Source organism: Myxine glutinosa, chromosome 1, assembly GCF_964187855.1.
Source record: "Myxine glutinosa chromosome 1, kmMyxGlut1.1, whole genome shotgun sequence".
NCBI classification, from domain to species: domain Eukaryota; kingdom Metazoa; phylum Chordata; class Myxini; order Myxiniformes; family Myxinidae; genus Myxine; species Myxine glutinosa.
In genome coordinates, this window is record NC_136261.1 from 45,349,317 (window position 1) to 45,374,704 (window position 25,388).

Genomic DNA, 25,388 nt, shown 5'->3' on the forward strand with positions numbered 1-25,388 from the left:
AGGCTGATTGGTCTGTAGTTGCTAGGATCTGTTTTTGCACCTTTTTGTGCAAAGCAGTGATGTTGACTGATTTCCAAACAGATGGCAGATGACCTTGAGCAAAAGAGAGGGTGAAGAGAACAGAGAGAGGGAGTGAAAGAGCGGAAGAATAGGATTTTAGGACCCGTGGGCTGATGCCGTCAGGTCCAGTTGCAGAATCAGAGTCGAGGGTTGACAGAAACTTTTCCACCTTGTCAGGAGGAAAGGACACAGAGTCCAGGAGCAGCTGGGTATGACTGGGTACGGTGGGTACAGAGAGGGATGGGTTTGGGACACAAGATTTAGAGGCAAACACAGAGTTGAGGCATTCAGCTTTTTCACGTGCGGAGTTAGCCGTGTAGCCATTTGAGGTGAGGGAGGGGATGGAGGGGGAACAAACACCAGAAACTGATTTGACCAGATGCCACCAGGATTTGGAAGAGGGAGACAGATAAGAGAGTTCGGTCTTGAGAACGGAGAGATATTGTTTCCTGGCTCTCCTGAGGGTGGACACACACTTGTTTTGGGCTTTGTGAAAGGAAATAAGATTTCCTTCCGTTGGATTTGCTTTCCAGGAGACGAAAGCAAGTTGTTTCTGGGCAACAGCCTCACCACAAGATTCCATGTACCATGGACCGGAGGAAGGGTAAGACAACTGAAGACGAGATGGGATAAATCTGGCATGAGAGAGAGCAATTTACTTTGGAATAATTCCGAGGATGAGTTGATGTCAGAGACGGCAGAGATGGGAGACTAGTCCAGATGATTGATGGCTGCTTGAAGACCGTGCCAGTTGGCCTGAGTGAAATGCCAGACTCGTCGACGCTGAGGAGGCTCTCTGAGAATGGTCAGAGAGATGTCCACTTTAATAAGCACATGATCAGATGAGCCGATTGGAGCAGAAGAAGAGCAGCAGACATTTTCAGGGAAGTTAGTCATAACCAAGTCCAGAAGAGAAGATGCTTCGTTGACTGAGATCCGGGTCGGGAAATTCACAGATTGTGTCAGTCCCAGTGAGTCGCAGAAGTCCTTTGCTGAAGAGCCATAGCTGGTGAGAAAGGTACCCACACCCAGCCAACTGGCATGGTGACAATTGAAATCACCACAAATGAGGAAGAGAGAGTTGGGATGGGTAGATAGAAGTTGGTCCATATTATCAGACAGTGAGATGTAGATGGAGTCATCACTGTTTGGTGGACGGTACAACACACATATGAACAAAAGGTGGGAGGGAAGGGGAAGCCGTAGCCAAAGGTATTCCTGGGGGTGAGGTGGAGAGAGGGCAGTGCAGGGCGAGTGAGGAAGAGAGTTTTTTTATAAAGATAGCAACCCCACCTCCAGGACGAGGCTCAGGTCTATTATACCGGAGGAGGGAGTAACCTGGGAGAGATACCAAGGAATCAGAGACATCATGAAGGAGGAAAGTTTCTGTTAAGCAGATCACGTCTGGTTTGTCAGAAGCAACCTGTATGGAGAGATCAGTCCAGTTTGAGCGAAGGCCCCGGATGTTTCAGGTCCATACCGTTGATGAAGAGGAATGGGGAGCATCGGATACAGAACAGGGGGGGGGGGGGGGAGGGTAGGGTAAGATGTGCAAGAGGAGGAAGAGGTAGGGAGAGCTGTTGAAGATGTGTCAGAGATTTCAGAATAGCTTGGAGCAAGGGAAGAATGGGGCGGACAAAAGGTTTGATGGTGATTGGGTGAGGCACAGTGAGGTGTTATTTGAGGAGGGGGAAGAGCGAGGCCGAAGGTTGGGGGAGATGAAGGTGAAAGTTGGAAGGGGGAAGAAGCGGGGAGGACACTTTGACGAGGAGGGGTGAGAGGGGAGTATAGGAGGGGAGGAGCGAGGGAGAGTCTCGGAGGGGAGGGGTGTGGGGGGAGTTTAGGAGGGAAGGGGCAAGGGGGGAGATTTGAAAGGGATGGGTGATGGGGAAGATTTGGTGGGGAGGGGCAAGGGGAAAGATTTGAAAGAGATGGGTGATGGGGACGATTTGGAGGGGAGGGGCAAGGGGGTAGATTTGGAGGGGAGGGGTGATGGGGAAGTTTTGGAGGGAAGGGGTGATGGGGAAGATTTGGAGGGGAGGGGCAAGGGGGAATATTTGAAAGGGATGGGTGATGGGGAAGATTTGGAGGGGAGGGGCAAGGGGGTAGATTTGGAGGGGAGGGGTGATGGGGAAGTTTTGGATGGGAGGGGTGATGGGGAAGTTTTGGAGGGAAGGGGTGATGGGGAAGATTTGGAGGGGAGGGGTGAGATTTGATTTTGAAAAGTGTACGATTAATGGGAAACGAACATTTATTGCAAAATGAGTTTCCTGAGACCTTAGAGTCAAAAATACGTTTGAGGACGCTGAAGGAGGGGTGGAGTGCAGGAGAGTTTCGGGAATGTAGAAAAAAGGAACGGTAAGAGATGGAATTTTTTTTTGGAATGAATAGATTTGGTGAGCAAGTCGAAAGCATCCTTTTATAGAAGAAGAAGAAAAAGGTGTTATAATATACGAAAGATTACAGTTCTTCAGTGGAAAGTTTAAACATTTTTAACAAAGTGATCACGTTATCACGAACAACGTGATCGAAGAATGAACGAACAAATAAGAACAACGAATAAACAAATAAGAACAGAGAAGGAAAAAAATTTTGGGGTGTTTTTTTTTTTTCGAGTTGAGATTTTAAACAAGGAATTATGGGGTGAAAGACTGGGACAAAACAGAGAACGAAACTAATTGCAGCGCAATCGACGAACCGCTGAGAGAAAAGGTCAGACACGGTAGCCTACTAGGTCTCAGAATACGCGACACGAATTAACCGACAATTTTGTATGCAGGTATGAAAAATTAACACCGAGAATCTTACTAAAGACACACTATAGGTGCACACACTGAAAGATAGATATAGTTTCGACAAAAACACAATTGTGAAAAATTACTTAACTTTGAAAGCATGAGCGCATTGACAGCTTCGAGAAGACGTGACCTCCAATCTTGCGCATCCAATCTCCAATCTTGTTACTTGCAAAATCGAACATTTTAAAAGTACTGTATATTGGCCGGTTGCGTTTGTTATTCTGTGTTTGTCTGTTTGTTTATCACTGGTCTACAGGTCACAATTCTAAACAGATCGTCACGAAACTTCACCAAGTTGTATAGGTCGTCCCAATTGAGAAGCCTATTGATTTTGAGGTCAAAGATCATCTGGAGGTCAAATTTCTAAAATCGCCATTTTAAATCCGATTGACTTGAAAATTGAATAACATTTGTGTATTGAGCCAATAAATTGGGAAATGAACTATTTTTGAGGTCAAAAGGTTAAAGGTCAACTCAAGGTCAAATTTTAAAAGTCATCAATTTTCATCCAAAAAGCAGTCAATTCTCAACCGATTGACTTCAAAATTGAAGAGCATTTGCATATCGAGTCACTAAATTGGGAAACATACTATTTTTGAGGTGAAAAGGTCAAAGGTCAACTCAAGGTCAAACTTCCAAAATCATCACTTTTCATCTGAAAAACCATCAATTTTCATCCGATTGACTTGAAAATTGAACAGCATTTCCATATTGCCTCACTGAATTAGGAAACTAACTATTTTTGAAGTCAAAAGGTCAAAGGTCAACTGAAGGTCAAACTTCCCAAATAAATCAATTTTCATCTGAAAAACCATCAATTTTCATCCGATTGACTTGGAAATTGAACAGCATTTGCACATTGTGTCAATAAATAGGAAAACCAACTATTTGTGAGGTCAAAAGGTCAAAGGTCAACTCTAGGTCAAACTTCCAAAATCATCAATTTTCATCCGATTGGCTTGAAAATAGAATAGCATTTGTGCATTGCCTCACTGAATTGGGAAACCAACGATTTAAGAGGTCAAAAGGTCAAAGGTCAGCTCAAGGTCAAACTTCTAAAATCATCATTTTTCATCTGAAAAATCATCACTTTTCATCCTGTTGACCCGAGCTTTGATCAAAATTGTAAATTTTAATCTTCATGAAATGGACAATTTTCTGTATCAATGGAAAACTTTTGGGGGGGGGGGGGCGGATTTTGCAAGTATCATGCTATGCATGACGTCTTCTTGTTATTCTGTCTGTTTGTCTGATTGTCACTGGTCACAGGTCACAATTCCAAACATATCATCACGAAACTTCACCAAGTTGTAGAGGTCGTCACAATTGAGAAGACTATTGATTTGAGGTCAAAGGTCAAAGGTCATTTGGAGGCCAAATTTCTAAAATCGCCATTTTTAATCCGAATGACTTGAAAATTGAACAGCATTTGTATAATGAGTCACGAAATTGGAAAACCAAATATTTGAGGTCAAAAGGTCAACTCAAGGTCAAACTTCTAAAATCATCCATTTTCATTTGAAAAATTGTCACTTTTCATCCTATTGACCCGAGCTTTGATCGAGATCGTTAATTTTCATCTGGATGAAATGGACAATTTGATTGACCAATGGCATCCTTTTTTGGGGGGGCGCGTGTAGTGGGGAGGGGATGAATTTTGCAAGTATCATGCTCTGCATGATGCCTTCTTGTTTGTTTGGGAATAAAATATCTCCCAAAGTTGTGGACGGATAGTGACGAAATTTTGGATGTAGCGTATGTGACATGCACGAAAGGATTACATTTTGGTGAAGATCCGGATTCGGATCTGGCTACTAGAATTTTAAAAGTGATTCTTCACCATTGGGAGATAGGGCCAAAAACGATACAAAGCAGGTTATCTCAAAAAGTTGTGGACGGACTTGGACGAAACTTGGTGGACCGGTTGGGTGTGTGACAAGGACGATTGGATGTTGGTGAAGATCTGAATATGGATTCGGATATGAGAATTATTTACTTTCTTCAGTGATTCTTCACCATTGGGAGATAGGGCCAAAACTATACATTGCAGGATATCTCAAAAGTTATGGATGGATTTGGACGAAACTTGTTGGACAGGTGTGTGTGACAAGGAAGAATCGATCCTGGTGAAGATCCAGATAGTAGAATTTTTAAAGTGATTCTTCACCATTGGGAGATACAGCCAAAACGATATAAAGCAGGATATCCCAAAAAGTTATGGATGGCTTCGGAGGAAACTTGGTGGACAGGTTGGGTATGTCTCAAGACTGAATCGATTTCTATTTTGGTGAAGATCTGAATATGGATTCAGGTGAGAATTATTTTAAAATTTTAAGTGATTCTTCACCATTGAGAGATCAGGCGAAAAGTGATATAATATATCTAATCTAATATAAATATCTATAAAGCTCAGTTGACTTTTTGCTCCACCAAATACAGTCACGTGAAAAAGTAAGTACACCCCATGTAAAGTTTTGACTTTTTCAACATATTTCAACATACAGCGATTTGATCTTCATTTCAACAATATTGATAGATAAAGGTGATATAATACAACAAACATCATGAAACATTTACATTTTGTAGTCCATTGTATAATTTAAATAAACATAAATGCAAATTTGGCATGTGGAAAAAGTAAGTATACCCTTGGCTCTAATAGGTGGTATTGCCCCCTTTGGCAGAAACAACCTCAAGTTGGCGTTTCTTATAACTGTCTACCAGTTTCTGACATCGACTGGGAGAAACTTTTGCCCACTCCTCCATGCAGAATTCTTTCAGCTGTGCGATGTTTGAGGGGTTTCTTGCATGCACAGCTCGTTTCAAATCCCCCACAACATCTCGATGGGATTTAGATCCGGGCTTTGACTTGGCCATTCCAGAACTCTCCATTTCTTTCTTTTCAGCCATTCTTTGGTGGATTTACTGGTATGTTTAGGGTCATTGTCATGTTGTAAGGTCCACCTTCGGTTGAGCTTCAACTTTCCGACAGATGGCCTCACATTATCCTCAAGCACCCTCTGGTACAATGAATAATTCATTGTGGATTATATGATGGGGAGCTGCCCAGGCCGTGATGCAGCAAAGTTGCCCCAAACCATAAAGTTTCCACCACCATGCTATACAGTTGGTATCAGGTTCTTGTGGTCAATCAAATGCTGTCTTTGGTTTTCGCCAAACATGTCTTCTGGTACTGTGCCAAACAGCTCTACCTTTGACTCATCTGTCCAGAGCACATTGTTCCAGAAGTGCTGCTCTTTGCCTAGGTGTTCATTGGCAAACTTTATTCTTGCCCTGATGTTCTTTCTGGACAGCAAAGGTTTCCTCCTGGCACACCTCCCATGTAGATCAAATTTGTGCAGCCTCTTCCTAATGGTAAACTCGTGCACTTTGACATCAACAGTGGGAAGAGCTACCTGTAGGTCCCGTGATGACATTCTGGGGTTCTTAGAGACTTCTTTCAGCATCTTGCGGTCTGCTCTCGGGCTGAACTTGCTGGGGTGGCCTGGCCTGAACAAGTTGGCAGTTGTTTGGAATCTTCTCCACTTGTAGATGATCTCCCCCGCACAGTTGAATGATTGATTTCAAATTGTTTGGAGATCTTTTTAAATCCATTCCCAGACTCGTAGGCATCTATAACCTTCTTTCTGAAGGCCTCAGAGAGCTCTTTTGATCTGGGCATGGTGGCGCCGCACACTTCAACAACAAAGAGCAAACCAAACGAAATGTCCGAGGTTTAAATAAGTCAGGTTCCTCCAAGATCCTCTCTAACGATGTTCTAATCATTTGCACCTGAGCTGATGCACCTGATTCTAATTTTAGGTATTTGAAGTAGTGATAAATGTGAGGGTGTACTTAATTTTTCCACATGCGAAATTTGTATTTATGTTTATTTAAATTATACAATGGACTACAAAATGTAAATGTTTCATGATATTTGTTATATTATATCACCTTTATCTATCAATATTGTTGAAATGAAGATCAAATAGCTGTATGTTGAAATATGTTGAAAAAGTCAAAACTTTACATGGGGTGTACTTACTTTTTCACGTGACTGTAACAGCGAAACGGAGTTGAGTAAAAGGGTGAAAATTCAACAGATGCTGTGATAAATAACTACTTCTGTCGGTTTGAATGTTTGAAAGAGAATAGACGTCTGGATCAATTTCTGAATTAAATTTAAATCCCGATTTATACAGATATAAACGCGAGTTGTCTGTGTGTGTGTGTCCGCGTTTTATTCAGAGATGGCTGAACGGATCTTCATCAAACTCTCAGAGGTTCATCAGTGAGTGCCTGGGAGTGTTTTAGGCAAACAACAACAACAACAAAAAATTGAAAAAGAAAGTTCGTTTTTTTGGAATTAAAAAAAATAAATTGCTCGATCGTGCCGAAGCCTTTTTAAATGAATGACAGTTATATACAAGTACACATTCGCATAAAAAATACAAAACAATTACCAGACATTTGAATACAAATAAATCAAATAATTCCGGAAGTGTACGAATTTGTTAGTACAGCCTCTTCTTCTTCCTGATCGGCATTACACTTAACTCAGAAACGTGAGCCACATTCATTCAGAAACGTGAGCCACATTCACTCAGAAACGTGAGCGACGTTCACTCAGAAACGTGAGCCACTTCCCTTCCTCCCCTGCCTCCCCCTCCCCTCCCCTTCCCCCATCTTTCCCCCTTGCTTTCTTCTCTGAAACTACACACACTATTTCTATGAAACTTGACCACAACCTTCACCACTCGTGATGTACCAAAGTTTGTTCACGGCATTAAAAACTAGAACAATGTGACAGTGTCGCCAATATGCCTACTCATAGCCCCACAATGGGTAGATGCCCTCGTTCACTGTCCTAAAAATAAACAAGTTTGATTTAAATCCCTTCAGCTGTTTTCAAGTATCACATTTTCACCAGCCATGACAGGTTTCACATCGATCGGTGAAGCAGTTTCAGAGAAGGGATTTTTTTATATAAACATTTTTGGCTGGTATACCAATTCGCCTATGATGTCACCATTATCATGCTTTTGTTCCCCATTGGGAGTACTTGACAATGTGCTAAGTTTGAAATTTTTCCATGCAGCTGTTTCCGAGAAATAATTTTTTAATGATTTTATCGGTCTTTGGCTTCCGGTCCCTCAAGTGAAGAGGCTTGCTTCAACCTCTCCACGGCATCTAAGTTTGAGTATTTTCCCATTCGTGTCTTTGTCAAATTTCCACTAGTTATTTTATTGCGTATGTGTTATTGTGTGTTTCTAGTTAGTTTTGGTTTTGAAATTATTGCAAACTTGTGTGCAATTAGTCGTTTTTTGTTCACACTGCGTGCGCGGCCAGGTCTGTCTAGGCTTCACTCCCCCCGTCGGTGTTTATTGAATTTAAGTTCTTTCCTTCGCTGTATTTGCCTGGTGTTGGCTTAGCGGTTAGGGTGCCGGCTTGGGATCCTAGGATCCTGGGTTCGAATCCCGATCGATCACTGAATTAACGCCAGGGGGGTTAACTCAGCCTGTCATCCTTCCGAGGTCAACAAATTGAGTACCAGCTTGCTGGGATGAATGATCCCGGTGTGTACCACAGCTTAGAATAGGTACACCATATCTCTGCGCATCGTAAGAGGCAACCAAGGGTTGGCGCCAGGAAGGGCATCCGGCCATAAAAACATTGCCTCAAACAGAGAACCATGATTGTCATGGGGCCCGCAAGGCTAACCCCCGCTCTAGTGGGGAAAATGGCATTAAAAAAAAGAGATCATTCATTCATTCATATTCCTTCGCTGTAATTGCTTGTTTCTTTGATTTTCTTTTCTCCCCATACCTCCCACGAGCATCTTACCCTTTGTCTAACATTTTAAATCCAAAAATAAAATAGAAATTCCTTTATTAATTCTTTCTCTTCTCGTGGACACGTGCTTGTTCTCTTGCCCCCTTGTCTCGCCTTATGCCCTACCCCCTTTATCTCCTTTTTCTTCCACCTCTCCAACTCTAGCTTCCTCCATACTCATTCAACCCTTTCTCCTTCGTTCTCAAATCCACGTCCTCACATAGGGACTTTTCCCAGATTATTTTTTATGGTTTTGTTTATATATTATTTAAATATGTTTAAACTTTCCCCTGCAGTGTTTTATTCAGTGGTTTATTACAACACGCTGTTTTTCTTCCCATCTAAAAGGCTTTTTTCAATTTCCTCTTCAATACATTCCACTTCAAAAAAAAATTCAATCTCTTACAATCCTTCCTTTCTACATTCTCTAAACTCTCCTTCATTCCACCCCTCCTCCATCGTTTTTAGCCGGATCTCTGACTTGAATATCACAACAAACCCAGTTTGTAATAAATGTTCGTTTTTCATTCATCATCCACTTTCTAAACTTCCACCTCACACCTCCCCTCCTAAACTCCCCCCTCACTCCTCCCTTTCAATTCTCCCCCCTCGCCCCTACCCTTCCAAACTCGCCCCTAACCTCTCCCCTTCAAATCTACCCCCCTACCATCTTTCTCCAATTCTCCCCTCTCCCCCTCCTCCGCAAAGCTGCCTCCTCCCCACTTTGTCTCCCTTCTAGCTCATACGTCCACCTCATCCAACCTTCTACATTGCTCTGCCCCACCCCTTCAAACAACCCTTCATTGTGCCTCATCACATCACCATCAAACATTTTGTCCTCCTCATCCTTCCCTTTCTCCTAACTCTTCTGCATTCTCTGATACACTATCAACAGCTCTCCCTACCTCCCCCTCTCACCCTTCATCTTACCCTAACCTTGTTAAAAAGGACTTCTCTCTGGCCATTCTCAGAGAGCCTCCTCAGCGCCGACGAGTCTGCCATTTCACTCAGGCTGACTGGCATGGTCTGCAAGCAGCCATCAATCATCTGGAGTGGTCTCCCATCTCTACTGCCTCTGGCATCAATTTTTCCTGGGAATTCTTCCAAAGCAAACTGCTCTCTCTCTTATGCACAGATTTATCCCATTTAGTCTTCAGTTGTCTTACCCTTCCTCCCGTCCATGGTACACTGAATCTTGTGGTGAGGCAGTTGCCCTGAAACAACATGCCTTTGCCTCTTGGAAGGCAAATCCAACTGAAGGTAATCTCAGTTCCTTCCACCAAGCTCGGAACAAGTGTGTGTCTACCCTCAGGAGTGCCAGGAAGCACTATCTCTCCACACTCAAGAATGAACTCTCAAACCTGTCTCCTTCCTCCGAATCCTGGTGGCTTCTGGTCAAATCCGTTTCTGGTGTTTGTTCCCCCTCCATCCCCTCCCTTACCTCAAATGGCTACACAGTTGACACCGCACGTGACAAAGCCGAATTCCTCAACTCTGTGTTTGCCTCAAAATCTTGTGTCCCAAACCCATGTCTCTCTATTCCCACCTTACCCAGTCGAACCCAACTGCTCCTGGACTCTGTGTCCTTCTCTCCTGACAAGGTGGAGAAGTTTTTGTCAAACCTGGACTCTGATTTTGCAACTGGACCAGAGGGCATCAGCCCATGGGTCCTAAAATCCTGCTCGGCCGCTCTATCTCACTCTGTTCTTTTCACCCTCTCTTTTGCTCAAGGTCATCTGCCAGCATCTTGGAAATCAGCCAACATCACTGCTTTACACAAAAAATGTGCAAAAACAGATCCTTGCAACTACAGACCAATCAGCCTGCTCCAAATTATCAGCAAAGTCATGGAATCCATCATTGCTTCGGATATCAAATCCTTCCTCTTCTCCAATGGTTTGATCTCTGATCATCAATTTGGTATCAGACCAGGTCACTCTAATCTGGACATGCTGCTTCTGCTGTCTCTACAATGGTCAGGGTCTTCTACAACGAGAGGTTTGCTTGCCAACGATGTTCCTTCTAATTTCTTACATGATACTTGATACATTGATGTCTGATGTTGGGTTAGTGGTTAGGGTGCTGGCTTTGGATCCTCGGATCTTGGATTTGAATCCCGGTCGATTGCTGAATTAACGCCAGGGGGGTTGACTCAGCCTGTCATCCTTCTGAGGTTGGCAAATTGAGTACCAGTTCACTGGTAAGTCCCTGTGTGTTGCAAAAGGTGACTTACTGGGTCGTTGGGTCGTTGGCAGGAAGGGCATCCGGCTGTAAAACATTGCTTCAAAAATGGGACCACGGTGCCCGAAATAGGTCAACCCCTGCCGTGCAGGGAAAAAATAGCCTCGAAAGGTGGTTCTATCCATGATACATTGTTAGTGTGGTCCACTTGCAGTAGTGCGCATCATCGTAATCACTGAGTATTGTATTGATATGTTACAGTAAATAATTACTCCAATTTTTAGCTCACCTGGAACCAAGTTCAGGGGAGCTTATGCAATGGCGAGTCGTCCGTCTGTCAGTCCATTCGTCCATAAACACTTGAAACCTCTTCTCCGAAACCGCTGATGGGATTGTGACCAAACTTGGCACAAATGATATTTGTTGTATTGTGACTAAAGTTTGATCACGGAATAGAGAAAAAAAATAGGGGTCTAAGGGGGTTTACCGGGGTCAAAGTGGATCCAGGTTTGACCCCCCAAAATGGGAATTTGCTTTCTTCTCAGAAACTACACAAACAATTCCGATGAAACTTCACCACAACCTTCATAACCTATGATGTACCAATGTTTGTTCATGGCATTCAAAAAATTGGGGTCTGAGGAGGTATACGGGGTTGGGGGAGGGGGAGGGGGAGGGGGAGGGTTGCCCCCGAATATATATATATATATATATATATTTAAAGTCTTATGATTATGTTGGTATGATTCTACATGCTGCCCTGTCTTCTAGCAAGCATTGAATGAGGATTTTCCCTGCTTTAAGGATCGGGACGACTATTGAGTGTTTCCACTCTTGAGGAAGTTCTCCTAAAAACCAAACTCGATTGAATAGGCCGAGAAACACACCCAACACCCTGTCTTCCATCTTCTTGAACATATGAAAGGTCAATAGGTCGGGGCTCGGGGCACTGTTCCTAGATTTATGAACCGCTTGCCTAAGTTCCCAGAGGGAGAAGTCCAGATTTAGAGGGGAATTTTCGGGACTCCAGTCATTGAGGATGTCTCTGTGCTGGATCTGGAACTGGAACCTGGACACCTTGGACTCCCTGTCGGTGTTGTTTTCTCTAATCAAGTCAGAGAAATGTGTCCCCCGATATGCCTGCACAGGTAGCTTATAAAGCAAAAGGGGCGGAACCAATGTAATTATCTCTGATGAGGACTAATGATTGGTCACACAGGCTACATGTGGTTGTTTGATTCTTCATGTTTAAAAAAAACAAGACCAAAAGTCTAACAGCGGCGTAGCCGGGCTTGTAAAATATTATAAACCACAAACACACATGATTAGCTTTTTAAACAGTCGCTAATGCTGTTTATAACATTAAGTAAATAAATTTGGAGGAATCCCGACATCCGTGAGGTAAGTTTTACTTACAGAACTGAGGGGAGATATACTGTAATCTAGATTATATCCCACAAGGGTTAGGTACGTACCGTTTTGTTGGAAGAGCCGTAACGTCGATGCTTTTTATATTTGATGGTCATTTTAACAATCGTTTTGTTTGTGTTTCACACTGAATGAAAAACGTAAAGGTAGAGCATGGCGATTGTGATATATGACAGGTTCGACGATATTGTCACGCGAATCCCTCGGTTAATACCGTGGGCTCGCGGATGGCCAAACGAACTTAATGGAGGCGACGATCAATTACGGATTTGACTAGGCAGCACGGGAGGAAGAAGGAAGAGGAAGAAGCGGTGAGCTCTTACCTGATGCGATCCGAGCAGCCTTCAACCCTGCAAATTAATCTCACACGAACACGGGATTTGGAATGAAAGAGAAAATAATACAAGGATTTATTTACAATAAATATCGGGACAGGAAAATAACGCGCCGATAATCACTAAACCCCTCCAAGGGAGAGCTCCCACACTTCACTTCAAAGACAAACAAATGGGAATATAAAAGGAAGGAAAGTAAATGTGTAAATTATTGTGCACTCAGCTCGATTGGCACCTTGGCAGCGATCATCCAGTCCAAGCACGCACTCCGGTGTTGGCGGGAGGAAGGCCACAATCCACCTCGTTCGTGCGCCGCTAGGCCTCACCGGCATCTAACCCACCCATTGGTCGCACGCGAGGTCCCACCTGCTCGCAGCACCAAGCCTCGCTCCAAGTACCAAGCCTCGCTCCAAGCACCAAGCACCAAGACCAATCACCAAGCACCAAGAGCACCAAGACCAATCACCAAGCACCAAGAGCCCGCGAAGAACCTAGGGAAGACGACCACGGAAGAACCAGGGAAGAACGCAGGGCAGAACGCAGGGCAGAAAGCAGGGCAGAACATAGGGCAGAACGCAGGGAAAAACGCAGGGAAGACGACGCCAGGAAGAAGAACCCAGAATGCCCCGAGCGTGTCATTTTGTCCCTCGTGGACTGACGTCAGCTCTCTCATGTTACCAATCAGTCCCTCACTTCTTTGTGGTCTTTTCCTGCCTTCTGACGTCACCGGCCCTTTCCCTCAAATCAATGACCTGCTTCTAAGTAGTGGTTTTGCACCTTCCGCACTGATTGGCCGAATGTTCGTGCCTTCCGCACTGATTGGCCAAGGTGTCCGCAGATGGTGGCCAATCAGTGTGCCGCTTCCTTCCACCTTCCTTTCACCAATCAGTGCCCAGCTTCTCACCCCAGCCAATCACACGTTCCCTGGGCATGGCTATTACTTGCCTTGCACAATGTTTGTTGCTATGCCAGCTGGTGATGTGGCTGGCTGTGGCCCCATCGGCAGTGCCCCGATCTGGATTCCTGCCTGTTCTTCCTGGAAGTCTTATTGTGGCAGAGGGGAATTAATTAATGTGTGCACTAAGGGATCTATCTAATGTATATGAGTGCATTGCCATAAGGGACACTGGATTGCTCACAGAAGGAACGACACACAAGGGAATTTTACCCATAATCCCTGTATTAATTAGCATGCCCCGCCCCCTCGTGGCAGGGACACAGATACAACTTATTCCGACATACGGCTACACACAAAACTTATTACAGGTAGATTCCCTATCACGACAGTCGAGTACCTACCTATGCAGATCTACATAACAATATGTTCAGCATGAATGGCATAAATATCAAAATGGCGGTGTGTGGAGAGTCAGCCGCCGTACCGCCGTAATTACATCAGACGTAATCACATCACCCTGTCATGTGACCAGATCCTCAGCTCTGATTGGTATACGTTTGAGGGGACATATATACATACATACATATATACAACATACATACATACATACATACGGACAAACACTGTTCTAGACGGCTTTGTCCGATGGGCTACGCGTAAAAGCATCTGGGAGAGGGATTATGGTGTTATTTTGGAAGGGAGATTAAATGATCGAAGGATTTATTGGAAGGAATAAGGGGAGGAGTGAAGGAGGCAGGAGCGAATGAGCAGCTAGAGGAGAAGGAGGAGGAGGAGGAGGAGGAGGAAGTCAGATGGAGGATTGATGTGCTGTGCTGGATCCTGGAGGTGATTGCTAAAGACTATTTGAAAGAAACGAAGGATCTCTGGTGGTAAAGAACATTATACTCACTTTGTAATTTCGCTGTTTATAGTTTTTCTGGTTTCTTATCTGGTTTGGTACAATTTGATTATATCTTCCCCCTTCCTCCAGATGGGGCTCCATTTTGTTTGAGGTTGAGGATGATATGGCAGACGCCTGATAAAGCAGGTACGGTGGGAAAGTTCATATTCATCGGAGGTCTCCAGTGACACATCCTTGCAATATCGATTAACTGAGGCTCAGAGCATCTTCTTCTTTACTTTGTTAATTATCAGAAGCAGTGTCGTTATGAATGACCATTATAAATAACAAAAACGACACCGTTATAATAACAAAAGCTACACCACCACTCAGAGTGTTCAATGGTTGCACAAGAAAAATGCTTTTTTTCATGAACGGAACAACTCTGTATTCTCATAAACTCACTATGTACACTCAACAACCTCTATTCTGTGCACCCCCACCTTTCTGTCCGCAAGCAAAACCACCAAAGTATCAGCCATCCACTTCCAGGCTTTCGGAAAGCTTATCAGCTCTGCATCACATTGCTTGTTTTCCCAGCGTCAAGCACGGGTGACGAGTGCCCACAATGTGTCTGACCACCACCATGGGTCTGCAGTGCCCTACCTTGCTCCATCATGCAGCCATTCTGGGTCTAATTACGCTACTATGTCATGGTGAGTTTTTCATCTCAATGCACTCTCAAAGTTTGACTTGTAATTAAGGATGAGAGGGCATAAGTAATAGTCTGAAGAACTTCATTCTGACCTGTCTTTTTGTTTTCTCTACATAAGTTTACGATGAATCCGTTGCTGTGCCAACTTGGGCAATAGTCATTTTAGTTTACGAAATGCACTTGATGAACAAAGTAGCAGTAATTTTATCCTTGAGTTCAATTTCAAGTCCACTATTGATGATTTTTAATCAAACATGAATTGTTTCATTTGAAGATTTCCCATATTTTTTATTTAATGAAAAACACAATTCTGATTTGCTAACTTGATCAATCTTTTTTCAAGAGCTGTTCTTCATATACCCTCCCTCCTGTAAACTATAAAACATTCAACTACAACCGTACTCGGTAGAGAGCATATACATCCACCTGGTGCTGAACAGTTTACGTTTTGTATCCCACTGATAGGCCGGATGCCAATTCGGACCTGAACCCAAATCGAATCGGCTTGTTCTTGTCACCGAACCAACTCATCCACCTAGTTTTGTCATAAGTCATCCACAACTTTTTGAAATATCCTTCTATATATACCCAGACCAAGGGGATTCTATATATTCCAACAACCAAGCCTGGTGTTGGCTTAGCGGTTAGGGTGTTGGCTTAGCGGTTAGGGTGTTGGCTTAGCGGTTAGGGTGCTGGCTTGGGATCCTGAGTTTGAATCCCGGTCGATCGCTGAATATCGCACCAGGGGAGTTGACTCAGCCTGTCATCCTTCCAAGGTTGGCAAATTGAGTACCAGCTTGCTGGGATGAATGATCCGGTGTGTTCCCCAATTTAGAATAGGTACACCATATCCCTGTGCATCGTAAGAGGCGACTAAGGGTTGGCGTCAGGAAGGGCATCTGGCCATAAAACGTTTCCTCAAACAGGGAACCATGATTGTCATGGGCCCGCAAGGCTAACCCCTGCTCTAGTTGGGAAAATGGCCTTAAAACGATGATCATTCATATCGTTTTTGGTCCCATCACTCATTGGTGAAGAATCACTTGAAAACAACTATAGGGAGTTCATAGAACACGATACCCAGCACAATTATTTCAATTTCGCTTGAATTTTCATTAGATATTAATTTTAACAATCAATGGAAAAAGAAGATCCGAAAGTTTAGTGCTATTGAAGTAGTCCAGAAGCATTCCTGAACATCACACTTATACACCACCCTAATGAACCTTTTTTTTTTTTTTGCAAAATCAAATTGATCAAATTAATGCAAAAACTGGAGGTTCTTGGAAGTATTATGAAGGCGATTTGAGTTCAAATATATAATTCAATTTGAATAAGGGGTTAAGGAGATTTAAAGGGGTAAAAATATAAAAATTCTGCGTCGATTACACCGCCATATTTAACACATTACATTAATTATTCGTGCCTGTTGCTTGTGTCCATTATGATATCCTTAAAAATACGAAGTTTCATGTTTGGAATGATTTTCAATTTTGTTTGAGTGCCAGAGAGGCAGACGTGAGTAAAAAAAATATCATCTCACTCCTCTCTGCGCATGTGCGGTCGGGGCGAATTCAGAGCCAAAGTCCGGTAAAACAAATAACTTGTCTTCCTATTCATGTTCAAAATATAACATCTGATTTAAATAAGTTGTTCCTCGATCATAAACTGACGATCATAAACTGAGAAGACAGACGGACATGCACCAATTACTTAACCCTGCCTTTTGCTTCATGTGCGCAGGGTAATTAAAAAATTGTCGGGTCCGGATCTGAATCTTCACCAAAATTAAATCAATTAGTCCTTATCACACACCCAACCCGTCCACCAAGTTTCGTCCGAATCCGTACATAATTTTTGAGATATCGTTTGAAAAACTGTTTTCGGCCCTGTCTCTCAATGATGAGGAATCACTTAAACAATTATAGCATCTGAATCCAGATCTTCACCAACTTCACGTTTTGAGATCTCCTGCTCACAGTGCCTGGTGTTGGCTTAGCGGTTAGGGTGCCGGCTTGAGGGCTTGGGATCATAGGATCCTGGGTTCTTCGTAATCCCGGTCAATCGCTGAATTAACACCAGGCTGGTTGACTCAGCCTGTCCATCCTTCCGAGGTCGGCAAATTGAGTACCAGTTCACTGGTAGTTCCCTGTGTGTCGCAAGAGGTGACTAACAGGGTTGGCGGCAGGAAGAGCATCCGGCCATAAAACATTGCTTCAAAAAGGGGACCAAGGTGCCCATAAATGGGGACCACGGTGCCCCAAAAAGGGGACCACGGTGCCCAAAAAAAGGAGACCACGGTGCCCAAAAAAGGACCAACCCCTGCTCTGTGGGGAAAATGGCCTCTGAAAGTGGTTCTTCCTCTTTCTTATTTTTTTCTTTCTTCTTCTTCTCTTCTAAAGTCACAGATTTGAAACAAACAACTTAACAAGACAAATCGATGCAGGTTGTTATTATTCATCCAGTCGAACAAAAACAGTAAGAGTTTACAATTGAAAAAAAGCTGAACTTACCGATGCCGGTAAAGCTGATGTGGTGTACGTACACTACTCACAATAAGTTAGGGATATTGTGGGAGTGAGTTTATTTTTTTTATAGAGGTTAGGGTTGGGGTATTGAAAAACATTTTGTCGTGTCAGCGATTGACCGGGATTACGAACCCAGGATCCTATGATCCCAAGCCCCCAAGCCGGCACCCTAACCGCTAAGCCAACACCAGGCACTGTGAGCAGATCTCAAAACGTGAATTGTCGGGTCCGGATCTGAATCTTCACCAAAATTAAATAAATTAGTCCTTATCACACACCCAACCCGTCCACCAAGAATGCTGTGTTTTTTCACATATTAATAACCATAGAATTAGGACCTACAACTTTTTTCAACATAATTAATACACAAAATCAACCACACCGAAGAACCTGCCAATATCCCTAACCTATTGTGAGTAGTGTACCAACCACTATTATTTGCCGTTATGATTCACACCATCCACTCCATAAATTATCTCTCATTCACACTATTTTCCGTCGTGCAGACACTATTCCGACCACACAGGAGGGGAAATTATGTGAGAAGGAGAAACACCATGAGTGTTCCCAGTAAGTGTAGTTACCCCAGATGGTCTTTTCCAAAAGCAGGAAGTAGCAAAAACAACATCACATCTGGTAAACAACAACAGGACGCAGGTAAAGAAAATATGACACGAGTGACCATTCCGTATGTGGCTGGGCTATCTGAGAAAGTGAGAAGATCCTTCTACAAATTCTGCGCAGCTAGTTATTTCCCATTATGGACAAGATCCGGAATCAAATGATGAGATCTACATAGGAGAAACTCGGAAAACCCTTCAGGACGGTATGAACCAACATCCTCGTCCAGCTTACCTTGAACTCTGCTACAGATACACACTTGAACCTGCAGGGTCACAGCTTTGATAACAGTCAAGTGATCATCTTAGACAAAGAAAAAAAGTGGTTTGCTCGAGTTGTAAAGGAATCCATTCGGGAAAGATCTGAATCGCCATCTCTCAAGAAAAGGGGCGGTTGGCGATTTCATCCGTAATGTGCGTGGGACAAGGCTATAAGAAGTCTTCCACACCATCTGTAACTGTCATGTGACTCCCGAATTGGTCTACAGACCAGCTCACCCTACCACCGGTGGTGGAGGTCACATGGCAATTCTCAAGCTTCTTCTTCACTTCAACATCTGCCATATTCAAAGTAACGTTTGCTTTACTGACGAGTAAGTCCAGATTTATTAAATTATAAAATTTTACAAAGTTAAGACATTTCTTTCCTTTCCCAATTCAGTATGGGATGGATTATTAATAAATAATAATTAAAAAGCAAGTACATATATATAACAAAATAATAACGAGAAAAAATACATTGGCCTGACGATCGTTTAATCATCCATTTTAAAGGCCAACTAGTGGAAGAGCTGAAAGTGTGGATCGAGTCTTCTGTGGTTTTCAACCAAACTGATGCTTTTTCCATTGCTGGTCTGACTTGGTTTTTCTTCGAGCTGCTACTTAACTTTTTCCACTCTGTGTGCTATTGCTAAACTAACAGGTTCCACAAAGTTAAGTAGCGTGAAACGGGAGGAATTTCTTTCCATATAATTACTATTTAGACTGCAATACTTCTCACAGAGGTAAACAAAATGGTTCATCAAGAAAGATACAAAAGAGCCGAGTATGAAAAGGCATGTCTTCATAGGTTTATCAATCTGAACGATTTGAGACATGTCATGTGTGCCAGATTTACCATTTAATTTCTTAATATTAAATGAATTAATGAATATTAAATATATTGTTATGAATTTTGGGGTAAGGGGATATATAGAGTTAGGTAGATCTGCATAGGTATCATGCTCCGGTTGTCATGAAGAAGACTGAACCATCTCGAAGTAAATAAGTACATGACCTGTCTAGCCCGTATGTTGGATTAAATGTATCTTTGTGATCATATGAGGATGATCGTTGTGTTAGATAGAATAGGGATTGTGGTAATTCCCCGGTGTGTCAAACCTGTGATCATATCTGTGTCCCGCATGTTGTGATTGGTACTATGTACTGCGTACTGACGCCTGGGGGCGTGGCTTCGGTGGTTGCTGGCGGCTCGTCATGATGGCGGTGTGTTCTGTGAGAGCTTGGTATCGTCTTTAATAAACGACTTGATTGAAGTAGAGTCATGAACTTACTACACAACCAGAACAAAGGCGTAAGGCTATGATAGCTCATGAGATACCAGCGGTACCATGGACAAAGGTAGCCAGTGATACGTGTGAGCTACACGGGCAGACCTACCTCTTGGTGACAGATTATTACACCAAGTACCCAGTTGTGAAGAGAATGGAATACACGACGAGCAATGCAGTAGCCAAGGTCACATCTGAATGTTTCAGTATGTTCGGCCCACCTCTGGAGATCATATCGGACAATGGACCTCAATATGTGGGTAAGCCATACCGTGATATGTGTACCAAATGGAATGTAAAACACACGACAACATCGCCGAGGTATCCACTCACTAATGGATTGGTTGAGAGACAAGTTCAAACAGTGAAGAACATGATCAAAACGTATATTAGATCAGGGAATGATATAGATATTGCACTGCAATACCTGAGGTGCACACCTGTAGATTCCCACCTCCCAAGTCCAAGCGAAATGCTGTTCAACCGGCCCATACACACCAACCTACCAAGTTGTCTGTTGGTTCCTGCACAACAAAGGCATCAGGAAATTCAGGAACGATTGAAGGAACGTGGAGACCGGATGGCGAATCAATACAACAGAACGGCTGGGCCAGAACTACCTGATTTGGCTATTGGACATCGGGTTCGGATTCTGAACAAGGACACGAACCAATGGTACCCCGGGAAAGTTGTGGCTGTAACGAATTCCGCTCTTATATAGTACAGATGCCTAACGGGACGTGTCTTCGAGAACCAGGGCACACTTGCGTGAACTTTATCCACCCGATTGTGGCGCCAATTGGAAGGACGAACCGATCCAACCAACACATCAAAGTATACCAACTGGTCGACGCGTACATTTCAACAATGACGCTTCAGCAATGGAAACTAACGGCTGCTCCAGCTCCAAGGATGACAAGAGTGCTGAGACAACAAGGCCGGACAACTCTCTGTACTCGACCAGATCATGCCGTGTGATTCAAAAACCATTGAGATATTGTGATGGTGAATAACGACCATCAGAAATCAGCCCTTGTAATGTTGGTGCAGATACAATCCGTTGATTGAAATTGCAGACATTGGAATGATTCTGTGTTTTCTGTGTTTGAATGATTCAGTGTTTTAGCTAATCATACTGAGCAGTAATTACATTTTGGTTAAGAGTTATAACAGTAACCCCAGATCCCATCTATGTGTGGTTCAAGTTGTGTCTGATTGTGTTTATTATTTTGATTTAGTTTAGAAGTGTTTTGTTGCATACAAACATAATAATTTCAATGAAAGGGAGATGTTGTGATTGGTACTAGAGTCCCTGTATATAGAGAGTTGTGTCAACTCAAATTTGGACGCCATTTTGTGTCTAAGTGTGTCAGATTAGATATACATGTACATTCGCGATATGGGGTGATATATTCTAAACCTGCTATAAAAAATTTTACTACACATATTTAGTCTTATTATTACATACAGGTGATATTTGTTTTGTCAAAAACTCAGCTATTGCCGTGAAAAAGAGCTGTGTGGTGATATTAAAAGTGGTATGGCAATGCATATTACAAGCCAACACTGCATATAAGAGCTAACATTATAAGTAAGACAAACCAATGCTGTCGTTCTCTGAATTTTAATAACTTTTAGAAAGGAGTGTGGGCATATCCAATATTTTTTAAAGGGTGCCGAGAGCAATTCCGGTGTAGGACTTCCAGCCGACATATAGTCTAACACACTTAAAACAAATTCTGTACGTGGTATTGCCATATTTCTATAGTGTACAACTTTAGTTTTATCGACATTTATATTCAATTTCCATTGTAATGATTTAACAAGCTGCAAGTCAGCTTCTGTCTCTGACATAAGGAAAACGTCATCGGCATCTAGTAAGATTGAAACGTTCATTTATTACTACACCCTTGCCCAGAACTCTGATGGATATTGCCTGATCGATTAATATGTTTCAGAGCTGGCGACTTAATTAACACTTAATTTTCGACTGCGCCAAGCCGTAATTAAACAGAGAAAAAACTTTTAAAAATACCTGCAGTGTGCACGGTTCGTCTAGTCGAACAGATATGGAAAAGCACAGATAAGACGTCGTATTCACCATAACTTGTTTAATTTCACCAGGAACACGATGAGGCCAACACAGTAAACATTCAGCACAAAACTTGGTTCATACATTCAGTACAGAACATGATTCATACATTCAGACCGTAAGAAAACTCTGCCCGTAATACAACACTCTGACCAGACCAACACTTCATCCCACTACGTTCACTCCTCACAAGTGAAACTCATCACTACTCCGTTCACTCCTCACAAGTGAGACTCATCACTACTCCGTTCACTCCTCACAAGTGAGACTCATCACTACTCCGTTCACTCTTCACAAGTGAGACTCATCACTACTCTGTTCACTCCTCACAAGTGAGACACCATCAGCTCCGTTACTACACATCACTACACAATTTTTTTACAATTTTATTTTGCAAAATATTTAGAATAATGTAAAAAGAAAATGGCAACAGGAAGATAGTCATCATAATCTGAACGTACAATTATAGTTCAAAGAGCTATACAAATATAGACAAGCACATGCCTGTCATTTTGTAATCGTTTAAAATATGTCATTGATTGAACATGTCCTGCCATGATTTTGTAATGAATAAAACAATTCTTACATTGAGATTCATTTGAGGAGTCAATACGTTCATGAGTGGAGTAGGTGTGGTCGGACAAGTTTGGTAGATGTAGTCTCTCAGTTCTGGACGGTCCACGCTTCTTGGGGGAGTTGCGCAGCTTCACGGGTTTCCGGTAGCTAAATATTGTTGGAACTGCAGAGCACTTCAACCTCTTTTTGTCATCAGCTCGCCCCCTCTCAAACGGATTCACATCGAAATGTTCCTGCAATCATACAATGAGTGTCCTTGATGTATTTATTTATTGAAATTTTTATTCTAACACAACACAGTTTAATTTTAATGAGCTGTCATGTACTAGTACTTCCACAACAGAAAATCACATGGACAATCTTCCGGAAGATGGCCAGACAAATCGCTAGCTCTATCGACCACATGTATATTGATATCAAACAGGGATAACAGCTTTTGAAAGTTGAGCCAGTTTTAAATGTGGGTACACAAATACACCTGTTTTACTGCATTAATCACCTAGAAATATTGTATGTTTTGGGAACGATAGCTGTCACCAGGTTAAATATATAGGGATTGTCCAATGTGCAAAATCTTCCATCACTACAATTTGGCCATAAATCCCGGGGTGGGAAATATTTGAGCAAATATGCCACAAGACGCATGAGCACTGTACAAAGCAAACAATAACTCGTCAAATTTTGGACGTATGGATGGCTGCACAACCCGCAAAAAAATTGAGCAGGTCCCCCCCTAAAATTGCTTTTATGATTGCCGATTAGGCTAAAGATTTTAAACCAAAAAAATAACTTGCCTCGGAATAAGTTTTGAATGGACGGACAGACAACTGAAAACAAAACGGACCATGGGTTTCCCACCCCTATAAAATCAAAATTAATTCCCTCTGAAAAAGTACAGTGACATTGCCCGCAGACTACCCAACCGCAGACCAGGCAATGTCACTGTACCGGGACATTTCATCAATCAATGACAATATGCGGTCTGCTAGGACTACCCGAAAAAAATTGAGCAGGGTTCTTCCCACGGAAATGCATTTTTGGGCAGCTCCTTGAAGATTATAAACAAACACAAATCACTTCCCTTTAAAAGGGTTTTCAACGGACAGACAACCAAAAAAAAACCGAGCAGATAGAATTGCTTTTGAACATCGATCATCAAGCGGCGTGGGCCTACCTGGCAGAGTCTCGAGGAGTCGATCGCTTTCCAGCTCTTTCGTCTGACTTTCGCTTCCCAAATTTGTCTTCTGACTTTATCACTTGGAAATCTATACATCTTATATTTCCCAGATTGGTTTGAACAACCAAAAGCAGAACAACCAGTCATTTTGTTTGGCAATAAACAACATTCCCGTACCAAGCTGACGTTCACGCACGGTGAAGTTAGACACAAAATGGCGCCACGAAATCACGTGACCAGAAATCTCGGGTCAGCGCATGGCGCAACTCTCTTTATACAGGGACTCTAATTGGTACTACGTACTGCATAGTGACGTCTGGGGGCGTGGCTTCGGTGGTTGCTGGCGGCTCACGATGGCCGTGTGTTCTGTGGGAGCTTGGTATCGTCTTTAATAAACAACTTGATTGAAGGAGAGTCCTGAACTTACTACACTGTATGGCAACGCACCATAGACATTAGTTAGACCCATTGGCGCACACACTAATTAATTCCCCTCCGCCACAATAACAATGGAACTGACCGGAAGAACAGACAGAAAGCACCCATGCATTACCCCGACTTGAAGACAAACATTGCTCAGGCAGGCTGAGGCCACGCCCACCTTGCGATTGGTCGAAGGTTTGATGGGGAGATCGAGGCAGGGCGAGTAAGAAGCAGGCCGCTGATTGGCAGAGTAAGGAAGAGCTCGTGATTGGTCAAGGGAGGGGCAAGAAGCTTCCCTCGGATTGAGAGATGTGAGGGGAGGGCAAGAAGCGATGCACTGATTGGCGTGGAGAGAGAGCTGACGTCATGAGACGGCTGATAAAACGACTCGCAAGCTGGCATTTTGCCCCTTCTTGTTCTGGTTCATCTCGTTGTTGGACTGCCTCTTGCTCTGGAGCCTGCCTACGAGTGTGTGTGTGTGTGGATGATCTGTGTTCTGGACCTCGGCGCAAGTGGTTGCGTGCCGGCCTCGTCTCCTCATTCCCCTGTTCGTTTGGCATCTGGGATTGAAACAGCTGGCGGGAGAGGCGGCGCGTGGACGAGAGCACGAACGCTGCGGCGTGTGAGGACATCGAGGCCTGTTTCGTGTCAACAGGCGAGCAGCTCCTGCCAACACCAGCGCCATGTCCAGACTGCATGCTCGAGTTGGCGACGAGGACACACACTGCTGACAGAGATAAGCTCGCACCACACAAAACACAACGGTTCTTTTTGATATATCATCCTTCGTCTGTTGGTTACGTCCTGTGTGGGAGCGCTCCGATTTAGGATCATATTTATTTACCATCGCGTTCTTTGTTCTCGGGGTCCGGAAATAAAGCCGTGTTATTCTTGTACATTCAAAATCCGTGTTCGTGAGTTTAATTCCCTGCAGGTTTGAAGACTGCCTGGGGATCGCATCAGGTAAAACTCCCGCTTCTTCTTCTTCCTCTCCCGTCCTCCCGTGCATATATCGTGAGTTTGTGTTTGAACAACGCCTTCAAATAACGCTCGATTTGCTATCCGTGAATCCCCGGTATTCACCGAGGGGAAGTACACGACAATATTTATTCTTCAGATAAGAAAAAAAAATTCTACCTATAGGATGTCCATCAATATTGGCTTCATCGATGCTCTTCTCAATAAAATTGAGCAACAACTTTTAAACTGCAAAATAAAATATGGATTCACAGTTCAGAAATGTCTGAGTTATGTGTCTGGAAACTATGGCTATTGAGGAAAGAAACTCGATCAGGAAGTTGGCCGTGCACCATGTAATGTTACAATCCTGGAAA

The 25,388-nt window shown here is 43.2% G+C and overlaps 1 protein-coding gene across 2 annotated transcripts in view; it reads left to right on the forward strand.

The window, feature by feature from the left end:
- Positions 1-14,329: 14,329 nt before the first annotated feature.
- Positions 14,330-25,388, forward strand: part of LOC144890564 (uncharacterized) — a 63,879-nt gene continuing 52,820 nt past the window's right edge. Inside the window, exons 1-3 of one of the 2 annotated variants that reach the window (XM_078771160.1) lie at positions 14,330-14,422; positions 14,524-14,580; positions 14,974-15,089. In XM_078771160.1, the coding sequence (XP_078627286.1) occupies positions 15,002-15,089 (88 nt within the window). In that variant the 5' untranslated portion in view covers positions 14,330-14,422; positions 14,524-14,580; positions 14,974-15,001. The remainder of the gene's footprint in view (positions 14,423-14,523; positions 14,581-14,973; positions 15,090-25,388) is intronic. The other variant, XM_078771159.1, reaches the window with a different exon arrangement.